Source organism: Miscanthus floridulus, chromosome 15 (genome assembly GCF_019320115.1).
Source record: "Miscanthus floridulus cultivar M001 chromosome 15, ASM1932011v1, whole genome shotgun sequence".
Taxonomy (NCBI): Eukaryota; Viridiplantae; Streptophyta; class Magnoliopsida; order Poales; family Poaceae; genus Miscanthus; species Miscanthus floridulus.
The window spans coordinates 34,726,820-34,738,688 of record NC_089594.1 but is presented as its reverse complement, the minus strand read 5'-3'; the positions used below and the strand labels follow the sequence as shown (position 1 = coordinate 34,738,688).

At 48.6% G+C, this 11,869-nt stretch overlaps 1 protein-coding gene across 1 annotated transcript; it reads right to left on the bottom strand.

Annotated features, from left to right (window-relative positions):
• Nucleotides 1-10,877: 10,877 nt before the first annotated feature.
• LOC136507346 (uncharacterized) lies at nucleotides 10,878-11,324 on the bottom strand. The gene has a single exon (XM_066502104.1). It carries the CDS (start codon nucleotides 11,322-11,324, stop codon nucleotides 10,878-10,880), a length of 447 nt encoding a protein of 148 aa, XP_066358201.1.
• Nucleotides 11,325-11,869: the final 545 nt, after the last annotated feature.

Sequence of the window (11,869 nt, the reverse complement as noted above, 5' to 3'; positions counted from 1 at the left end):
CTGTCTACTCACTACCATGCAACTGCTGGGCTTCTCGGAGCGCCAACGCCTCTCCTTCCTGCCACAACCATTGCCACCGGGTCTGGTCTCCACATCTCCAGCTTCCGGTAAATATGGACATAGATAGTACTGATATTTTCTAATCAACCAATCATCCAAGGAGGGTCACACGGTCATTTAGTTATTTTTCTCCGATATCCGCATATTTTTTCTTAAATATCCAAAAAAAATCAGATACGGTTTATACAAATTTAAGATGCTCATATCCATTAGATATGCGACATTTCTTAATTTGGATATATTATGTATCCGAAATAGGCTAGCTTTATTTAGCTAACAACTAATTGAAGGTTTGGTTAAAAATTAAACTAACTATTACCCCAGTTTGAATAGGCCATAGTTAGGAATTAGTGAACTTAACAATTACCTATATATGCATCAAACAAGCTCTCTATATAGGGAGTCCTTAATTAGGGATACGGAGAGCCAAATATAAGAAAGTCGTTAGAGATCACTACACTCCTTGGGATCTTTAAAACAAGTATATTTGCAGTGGCTTATAGTATGTGCGCAATGAGAACATGTTTGGAGCAAAAAAGAAAAAAACAGAAATGATTGGACGTGAGACCCTTCCGTCCGGACAGACCGCTTCGCACGCTCCCCACATTTTTAATCTAAACAAGCGGATCCACACAGACATCTCTCCGCGGCCCGCCCTGTGCCTCGCCCGCGCGCCGTTTTTTTAATCAAAAAAGTAGGCCTGGTTATATTTTAATCCATGGACGCAACTTGCCAACCGTTGCACAAATACGTGCATGTACGTGTATATAGGACACCCTTATCAGAACTTGAACACGTGGCAGAAGATGACATAATCGAGATGCATGGAGAGCTGTGTTGAACGACCAGCTAGAGCAACGTACGGCAACCGTCAATACTTGCATGCATGCGCACAAAAAGTGCCTTTGGTCAAAAAAATAATAATTATACACCGCAATATATACATGAGCCTGATCATATTGCGAGTCAACTTAGCATGGTCAACATAAATAGCAGCTATTTCTGTATGGGACCCTAATATGTTAGAGCCACATATAAAATATTTGTATGGGCCCTGATATGCTAGAGCGACATATATGTCAAATGTTTCAGATGTTCCAGATATATGTTGTAAAAGTAGATCTGTATGTTGCATATGTTGCAATGGCTATACACGTATGTTGCAAGTGTATGTTTTAAACGTTTCAGCTGTTTCAAACGTATGTTGTAAGTGTTTTATCTGGACGTTGTATATGTTGCACTGGCTATACACGTATGTTCTAAGTGTATGTTTCAAATGTTTCAGCTGTTTTCAAACGTATGTTGCAAGTGTGTTTATCTGGTTATTGCATATGTTGCAATAGCCATATACATATATTGCAAAAGTATGTTCTAAATATTTCATCTGTTTTAGACATATGTTGTAGCAAATGACTCATGTTACAAGTGTTCTATGAGCAGGTGCAGGCAGAGGTGGTCCTCGTGGGCACAACAGTCCCCGCATGTGCGGGAAGCGAAGCGGACACGACAGCAGGCGCATGCGTACCGTAGCAGCAGGCGGGCTGGGCCGGCGGGCGCAGCAACAGCGGCGCGCGGCTAGCAGCAACGTGCAGGTGGGAGCTGCATGCAAGTGATTGAGCGAGAGAGCCCTACAGCCTACGAACTTGCGAAACAACAACGGGAGTCCGGGGGACCAGCGGTTGCCGAAATGATTGATGGGACGAAAACAAAAGGGCGAGCAGCAGGTGCGGGCGTCCGGACACGTCTCGCAGGCCGAACGTCTAGACGCTAGCAAAGCCAAAAAAAAATTGAGTGATCATGTTTTGAGAACGAGAACAACTTGCAAAATTTTCTTAGAGCATAGAAAAGCAAGCCACTCGTTTTGTGGTTGTAAAATTACTCATGCCACACGTCATAAATGCTAGGGGTAGAATGAAACTAGGCATAAGTGCTAGGAGTAGTAAATAAGAGCATCTCAAAGAGTTCCCTAAACCCCCTCCTAATCCTTGGTTTTTAGAAAGATGAGAAAAACCCATCTCCAACAACTCTTAATACTTCCTCCTAAAATTTAAGCACTTTTGAAATCTTGCCCCATTTCGCGTAACTTTACACGTACGCAAGCTCGTGCGGATACGGCGTTCCCGCGTGACATCCTTCTTCCCACGATTTCTTTTTCCTACGACTCCCTTCTTCCCGGGCTCTGCCATCGTGACTTGTTGTTTCATCGCGACTTTCCACGGCTCCCTCTAGGTCGATGGTGGTGTTCCAACGCTCGCCGTCCAGGTGGACGAACGACACCGCTGTGGACGTAGCGACGAGGTAAGTACTCCGATCTACCGGTTTGCCATGGGCTTGCTGCGCCGCCGCCGCCATGACTTCCTACCGACCGCCGCCGCTAGGTTTTCCTTGTTCGCCACTGTTGATGGTCCTTAACTATCAATTTTGACCATCAACATTGCACCAAAAATGGGAGTAAACAACAACATAAGTAGTGATTTATGTTTATAATTGACCTAGTTCCATTTGTACTCGGAGATCTTTGCTTATGCAGGAAAACTATACAAAAGTATCAAATATCAAGCACTAGAGGCAATTGGAGCATGGTAGGGCCACTATGGGCCACTTGGTGGGGTCGCCGACCCCACCTGGCATCGACCGACATGGCACACTTGTGCCACCTCACCAATCCGTTGGAGTGGCCAAAAAACACACCCCAAGCCTTCTCCACCATTGATCCCAAGTCGGTGCAAGATCAAGGGCTAATAATGCGCATCACATGGATACACTACTGGATTCAGGCGCTTTGCCGGGTGCCGAATGCACCCGGCAAATGCTACTTTGCACTCGGCAAAGCCTTTGCCGGGTGCAGCACTCGGCAAAGAGCCTCTGGCAAAAAGTTAGTCGGCAAAGATTTCTTTGCCGGGTGCTTTTTATCGGGCACCCGGCAAAGACTTTGCCGAGTGCAAACCCGGCACCCGGCAAAGAAAAGTGGTCGTTACGGCGCCGGCTCCATCATCCCTTGCTTTGCCGGGTGCCATGTCAGAGGCACCCGGCAAAGATTTTTTTAATTTTTTTTTCAAATTTTCTTTGCCGGGTGCCGTGCCGGGGAGGCACCCCGTAAAGATTTTTTTATTTTTTTTTATAATTTCTTTGCCGGGTGTCGCACCGCGGGGCACCCGGCAAAGAGTTTTTTATTTTTTTCGTAATTTCTTTGCCGGGTGCCAGGTCATGGGGCATCCGGCAAAGATTTTTTTTAAAAAAAAACTTTGCCGGGTGCCCTAGCCCCGAGTGCCAGGGCCAGGGCACCCGGCAAAGCCTCAAAAAATAATTTTTTTTATTTTGTTTTTTGATTCTATAATCACAAACACAGCATATAAAAGATATATATCACATCTGAAGCATCACAAAGACAATATAGCACATATATATCACATCCATCTTATCATAAACTCAATCCCACACATATATATCACATCGCGAATACAATACCTCACATACACGACATCACAAACATAATAGGTCCAATTACCATCGAAACAAGTCAATAGTGGATCACAGTGCATCAGATGTCCATCAAGCGGTGAAAAAGAGATACAAACTAAAGGTGGGGAGGAAACTGAGTGCCTGGTGAAGGAAACTCGGCACCGCCTGCTTGCGCCTGAGATGGGTTATTTGAACCCGTCGACGGAGGCTGCATAAAGGACAAGAGATTCAGGCGCTTAGAGTGGGTCATCTAATGAAAGCACTAGTCGAAGCAATATGGATTCATACTCACTGGACTAGCTACAACTGGCGGCGGCGCTGGAGCGAACATCGGCACAGGTACACCGTTCACTTGCCCAAAGTTCTGTAGGAACATCGTAATCTCCGCCAGCTGCTTGGCCTGTCTCTCCCGCTCGGCTTGTCTTTCCCGCTCGGCCACCTCGGTCCTCGCCGCCAGGTCCCGCAGCTCCTGAGCCATCCTCTCGTTCTCGGCCTGCAACATTTCAATCGAATATTTTAGTAATGTAAAGGTAACTAAGTTATGTAAAGATCAATGAACGAAGAGTTAAACTAGACTAACCTGGAGTGCGTCGACCCGCTGCTGTGAAGGGGATGGCCGTTGGCGTATGGCCGGACCTTCGCTCGGGGTACTTGCTCGGATCTGGGAGAGGGAGGGAACAGAGCCGGACTCGAGGGTGCCATTGCCAAGCCAGTACCGCCCATGCTTCTTGCCCTGTCCGATCCTCATGACAGTCGTGCCATCAATGTCGTCGATGCTCGGGTCCTAGTCTGGCCCCTGGACCGACCTTACCTCCGACGCGTAGGAGCTGATGCGGGTGTGGGCGCTCGGGTTGCTGTATGACTCGAGTGGGTCATCTGGGCTGAAGATGACAGCGGAAGTCGCCTTTCCCTTGTGGGCCAGTCCATACACCATGAACGTGGACAAAGGCTGGCCACCATGCGACGCTGACTGCGAGAAAGACAACAAGATGATTAGAAGAAACATGCAGAATGGAGCATCAGAATACTAAAAATGAATTCATGTACCCAAGCTTGCTTGTACGTGCCGAGGCTACGGCTGCCTTGGTGGTGTGTGGGGCCTGTCGCCTGCAAAGCCCACTCCCGGTGGGCTTCGTGTTCCTGGATATAACCCTCTGTGAACCACCTGTCCACGATCATCTCCCAGCAGTCGGCAAAGGACTCGCACCACCATGGAATCATCTACATGTCATAAAGAATTTGAGATGTAAGACGACCAAATGAAAGCTACTTAATCTCAAAACGAATCAGTATTATTCTTCTTCATTTACCTCAAGGAACTGTTCCTGGGTCAGAGGCATCTGTCTTGCCTATGTCTTGCTGACTTTCTGACCAAGTCACGTGGCGTAGTACTTGATGATGCAAGTGAGGCGCTCCTCGTAGTGCATGTCGCTGATGCGTTTCCTGGCACTTTTCACCAAGTTCTTCTCCGCCCTGTCCTCCTGTCCCTCTTCACACTTGAAAAAAGTCTACAGACAGACACAATGTATCAATTCATTATGTCAAAAAGTGTCAAATGAATGTGATGTATTGATCAAAGTTGTGCGAACGAGACTTACCCAGAACTCGCTCCTGACCCGCTCCTACTTGTCTTCATAATCTGCGTCGGGGGCAGATTTGTAGTGGTCCCATGATTTGGCCAGCCCCACAGTCCCCTTGTGCGTGACAATGCCAGGGTAATAGTGCCTACACACAAGCCCCAAGATGTGGTTGGTGTTGCATGAGTCACCAGGCGACACAACCTCCCAGTGCCTGCACAAGTCATTAACAAACATTATTAGTTTCTCTGACAATTTTCAACAGGTTATATAAAGTAGCTGTGATTAAATCTAAAGTTAGTTACCTGTCCCCTGGGGGTGGATCACTGGGCGTAGGGGAGGAAGCGGAGGCCCAGGGAGTTTTGAGGGACCTCGCAAGTAGGGGCTAGCCACAGCAGAGGCAGTGGAACTACTTCCGGCCTCGCCGCCCTCCTGTGCCTCTCCCTCGCTGTCCGTCGCCCGAACCTCGTCCGTCGCCAGAACCTGCTCGTCCTCCGAGGAGTCCGTGGTACGGCGCTCCTCCTCCGGCACGTCATGCGGCCTGACTAGAGGAGGCTGGCCCCTCTTGCTGCCGCTCTTGTTGCCACTGCTCCTGGCCCTCTGCCTCCTCCCGTCCGATGCGTTCTCTCCGGCATCTGCGTCCTCACGTGCCCTCTGGTACCTCGAGTTCACGTTCCTTGGCCCACTGCCGCCTGCCATCTTTGTTCAATCACCTACAATTAAAAAGAAACAAACAAGACATCATTACATGTATTAGAAATAGATAAATAAACAAAACACGATTACAAAATAACATAGTATTACATGTATTAGAAGTAATCATAATTATTGGGATTATCTAGATCATGTCTCGTCATCACTATCAAAATTGTCCAAATAAACAAGACTGTCCGAAGGTTCAATGTTGCCTTCATCGTCATCATCTAAATGTAATCGCTCAAGCATTTCTATGTCCTTGGCATTTTGCACCTCATCTCCTTCTTCCTCGTCATCAACCCTTTCATTGTCTACTTCCATTCCAATCGCCTCGGTTAAGTCTATCACCAACCTCCCTTGTAGCCCATCTTCTTGATAGAACTCTTCATCATATGTGTTTGGGTTGAAGTTGTAATCTTCATCGTTTGGGACAGCTAGTCTACCATGTGGCGATACCTGGTGCACAATAGACCAACCCTGAAGAGCCTTGTTGCCTTGGCATGCGTATGACAAATAATAAACCTGCACGGCCTGATCTGCCACAATAAAGACATCTTTTCCTTGATAGATGGAATCATGTCGAATATCGACTGGACCAATATTATGGCTCTGTTTCGTTAGTCGAGGATTGAACCAGTGGCATTTGAACATGACAAGACGAAGAGGTTTCGAACCATAAAATTCAAGTTCATAGATATCTTCAATTATGCCATGATACTCGAGGCCATTAGTGCCGGGAGTACAAACTCCGCTGTTTGTGGTTTTTCGATGGGGCTGAGCTCGCTCGTAGCTTCTTGTGTGAAAGCGATATCCATTCACATCATAACCTGAATAAGCTTTCACCTTACTGTCGAAGCCATTTGCAACCTGTCTCAACTCCTTACTCATAGTTGCATCGGTTTGGGCCTGCAAGCGCAAGAAGGAAAGATTGCCGGACTAAGTACGTGAAACTCGAAATCTCGAACTAGGTACAAGGTAAATTAGACAATACCTTTGTTTTGAACCAAGAAATGAAATCGGGCCTCCCTGCTCCTGGACCCCGTGAAAGAAGGGTGTCGGTTTGCCGTGGGGTAGGATCCCTTGGTTGATGGCAGGATACACGAATAAATTCCCTGTACAAACGAGAAAGAATCAGTTGGATGCAGAATAGTGACAGCGTATTTAAACAAGTTCTTTGAGAACTTACTCAATGACCGACTTCACCTCGGGTAGGTTGTGGAACACATATAGCATGATCATGCGCCACTCTTCATTTTCCAACCTCTTATTGGTCGATCCACTTGACCTGTCGAGTTGCCCTTGGAAAAGGCTAAGGTTGGATTCATTCTCGTTAACATTGTAGCGAGGGAGTGGATTATGCACGCTAGGAAGGTTCTCCATGTAGTATAGCTGTGTGAAGTTTGTCACCTCCTCCAGAATGGAAGCCTCTGCAATGGAAGCCTCAATTTTGGCTTTATTTCTACATTTTTTGCGAACGGCCTTTAGACATCTCTCGATTGGGTAGCACCAATGGGCCTGCATGGGCCCCCCATACATGCCTCATACGAGAGGTGCACAATCAAATGCTGCATCGACAAGAAGAAGCTGGGTGGAAAGATCTTCTCCAACTTACAAAGCAACTCAGGTGCCACTTTCTCCAAGTTTGCAACCACGGTCCGAGATAGCTCCTTGGCACAAAGCTAGCGGAAGAAATAGCTCAACTCTGCCAGCACTAGCCAGAGATGCTCAGGAATGTAGCCTCGTACCATCGCCGGAAGAAGCCGCTCAATTCATACGTGGTAGTCATGACTCTTCATGCCGTTGACTCGCATAGTGCCTAAGTTCACTCCCCTACTCAGGTTCGCTGCATACCCATTAGGGAACATTAACACCTTGATCCATCATAGTACTTCCCTCCTTTGTTCGGGTTTCAAGACGAAATCGGCCTTAGGCCTTTTCCAGTTCTTGCCGTTTGCAGGAGGCCGCATCACTTGCTGTGGTCTATCGCATAATGTCGCTAGGTCCACTCTAGCCTTAGGGTTGTCCTTAGACTTGTCAGTGTCCATGAGTGTTGCCCAAAGTGCCTCGGCGATATTCTTTTCAGTGTGCATTACATCAATGTTATGGGGCAGTAGGAGGTCATCGAAATAGGGGAGCCTCGTCAAGCCGGACTTATGAGTCCACATGTGTTGCTCACCATATCCCACAAAACCACCTTCTTCATTGGGCAAGAGAGCATCTATCTGAGCATGAACCTCGGCACTAGTCTTCAAGTGCGGTCTAGGGTCCGTGACTACGACACCTTTCCTGAAGTTCTTGGTGTCCTGTCGGAATGGATGGTTGGAATCTAGGAATTGACGATGTTGATCGAACGACGAATACTTACCACCCTTCTTCAACCAAATGAACCTCACAGCTTCCTGGCATATTGGGCACGAGAACTTCCCGTGAACACACTAGGCACTGAATAACCCATACGCCAGGAAGTCATGCATGGAGTACTGGTACCAGACGTACATTTTGAAGCTTTCCTTTGTAGCTCGGTTGTATGTCCATACCCCTTCATTCCAAGCTTTGATCAGCTCATCAATCACAGGCTCCATGAACACACCCATCTTACTCCCTGGGTGCCTGGGAATTATCAATGTCAAGATCACGTTATGTCATTGAAAGGCGACGCCAGGGGGGAGATTGAGGGGGATAACAAACACGGGCCAACATGTGTAAGGGGCAGACATCATGCCATAAGGATTGAACACATCTGTTGCCAGCGCGACACGTACATTACGAGCCTCATTGGATTTCAAACGATACTTATCATTAAAGCTGGTCCATGCTTCACCATCAGATGGATGCACCATCTTGTCAGGATGGTAGCGTTTGCCATTCTTGTGTCACGTCATCTATTTTGTGGTTTCCTCGGTCATGAATAGCCTTTGAATCCTCGGCACGAAGGGAAGGTGTCGTAGGACTCGGGTAGGTATCTTAAGCTGGGTCTTCTGGCCATCACTGTCACCAGACTCTACCTCCAGGAACCTAGAGGCTTTACACTTCGGACAGTACTTTGCCTCCTTGAGTTCTTCCCAAAATAGGACACACCCGTTCGGACAAGCATGTATCTGCTCATATGGCATCTTCAGTGCTTTAAGGAGCTTGTGTGCCTCATACATGGTCTTCAGCAACACGTGGTTTTTTGGAAGCAGGGTGCCAACCATGGCCAACACCTTATCGAAGCCTTCTCGACTCCAGTTTAAATCGGACTTCAACCCCATCAAGCGACTTATGGCATCCAGCTGGGAGACCTCAGAATGAGCGTGAAGGGGTTTCTGTGCCGAGTCCATCATGTACTTGAACGCATCTACGGCTGCCTACATCTCCGCCTCCTCACGTCTTTCAGCAAACTGTGCTTGGTGAACGTCATCTACCATGTCTGCTACCCCAGCATCAGCATCGAAAGCCTCGATGTGTTGTCTCACCATCTCCTCTCTCATACGATCGGCTTCACCATGGTGGGCCCACCGAGTGTAGTTCGGCGTAAACCCATTCTTGTGCAGATGTGTACCCATGAGTTCCTTGTCTAGCATTCTCCTGTTACCACACTTGCTGCAGGGACACAAAGCCATTTTCAGGAATTTTGCGGCCTTGCCAAATGCATGATTCAAGAAATGATCGGTCTTCTGCATCCATTCATAGCTGGCATCACCCTGACTTGTCCGGCCCGTGTACATCCACTGACGGTCCTCCATCCTCTAGCATATATAACATCACCACAGGTGACCATCAATTGCATCTACGCGGTGTCCCTACTCTCTAATAGGTGAGGATAGGTCCTAATCCCACCCGCGGATGCGTAGATGAGGTTAGTTTCCATGCTCCGCTCCTATCCGAGATGGAATTTCGGCAGCACCTCCCCACCGTTCTCCCGATACACGTCCTGCAAGGGAGAGTGTGTATCCGGAGAACAACAGAGAGGTGATGCCAAAACACTGTCTCGAACCGGAGCGGAGCATGAAAACTAACCTCAACTACGCATCCGCGGGCTGTCCAAAAAGCGTGGACAATCCGAAATAGATACGGTCGCAGATATGCAAAGGTCCGCATATCTCCGATTGTATCTCTTTCGAATGGGAGACACCTAACTAGGTTACGTGACCAAAGACCACATACGGATAGAGGGGTTATACCTAGGGTGGCGGTGAGGTTCGGGTAGCGGGGCAGTGGAGAGTCGGTGCAGTGGCGAGTCGACACGGTGCAGGAAGACCCGCAGCGCCGACAAAGACGATCGGGGTCGCCGAGTCCCTCCCATAGGTCCTCCTCCTGCAAAAAAGGGCAAAAATGGTTAGTGTCGACTCAAAATTTCGGCAGCACCTCCCCTGCACGGGGAGGTTCCCAAAACCTGCAAAAAACATGGCACGAAGGCCAACAACCACATATATACCAAACATGGCACGAAGGCCAACAACCACATATATACCAAACATGGACACGAAGGCCAACAACCACTAATATATCAAGAGGAGCCATGTACTTTAGTTCTCTTTCCATGCACATAAAAGTATTGAAGTAGTACAACAACAATTACTACTAACCCTACAACTACTACTAACACTACTACTAACAACTACTTAACTACTAACAATGCTAATAGTAAGAACTACTTAACTATTAACAACTACTACTACTAACCACTACTACTTACTAACTACTACTATTTACTAACCCTACAACTAACACTACTAACTACTACAACTAACACTACAACTAAAACTACTAACTACTACTACTAACACTACAACTAACTACTACTAACACTACTAACTACTACTACTACTAACACTACAAGGGTAGGGCTTACCTTGGCGGAAAGAACGGCAAGAGCGAGGGCCGGCGATGATGGCGGGGATGACCGCAGCAGCGCGAGGATCAACGGCCGGTCGGAACGGCGCGGGGATCGACGGGCGGTCGGGTCGGCACCTTCCTCTTCTTCCTCCTCCCCCTTCTCTTTCTTCCTCTTCTTCCTCCTCCCCTTCTCTTTTTTCCTCTTCCTCCTCCCCCTTCTTTTTCTTCTTCTTCCTTCCTCCTCCCTTCTTCCACCTACCTCCTCTACTGCTGGCTGGCGGTGGGAGGAGCCCGGCGGCCGGACCACGGGCAGCCGGCCTCGTCGGGGACGGCCGGCGAGGTGGGGCCGCGTGGCCGCCGGGTCCGGTGAGGCTGGGGCGCCGGGGCCAGGCAGGAGCGCCGGCCGGGCCGAGCGCCGTCGGGGTCGTCGGGGCGGGGCTGCGGCCACGGGGCCACCGGATCCGGGCGGGAGCGCTGGCCGGCCGCCGAGGCGAGCGCCGCCGGGCGTGGGCGCGGCTCGCGCGGGCGCTGGGCCGCCAGTGCCGGCGCCGCGGGGTCGCCGGGACTGGGCGGCAGAGCAAGGCACGGGCAAGGCGCGGGAGAGGCACGGGCGCGGCGGATCGACGAGGCGCGAGCGTGGCGGAGCGCGAGGGCGGCGGCGGCGGAGCGTGGCGGCGGCGGCGGCGGAGCGCAGGCGCGGGGTCGAACCATCTGCTAGAATAGGTTAGGGTTGGGACGTGGGCCGGCCTTTTTAGTCATGGGCCTTTGCCGGGTGCCAGGTGACGACAGCACCCGGCAAAGAATTTTTTATTTTTATTTTTAAATTTCTTTGCCGGGTGCCCCATGACCTGGCACCCGGCAAAGGCTTCTTTGCCGGGTGCCCGGGGTGGCACCCGACAAATTATTATTATTATTTTGTTTTTTTTACCCCATTTTTTTTGTGGGGACTTGCTACAGTAAATATATCCCTATTTCAAAATTTGGGACAATTATGAGTTTTTTAACTATATTTCCTTAATTTTTTCCGTTTCATTGAATTTTTTCGACTATTCCATTGAACTGCAGGTACATGAAATACTATTTTTTGAATGACCAAATTCCATTATTTCATGTACCTGCAGTTCAAATTTGGAATAGTCAGAAAAATTCAATGAAACAGAAAAAATTAAGGAAATATAGTTAAAAACTCATAATTGTCCCAAATTTTGAAATAGGGATATATTTCCTGTAGCAAGTCCCCACAAAAAAATGGGGTA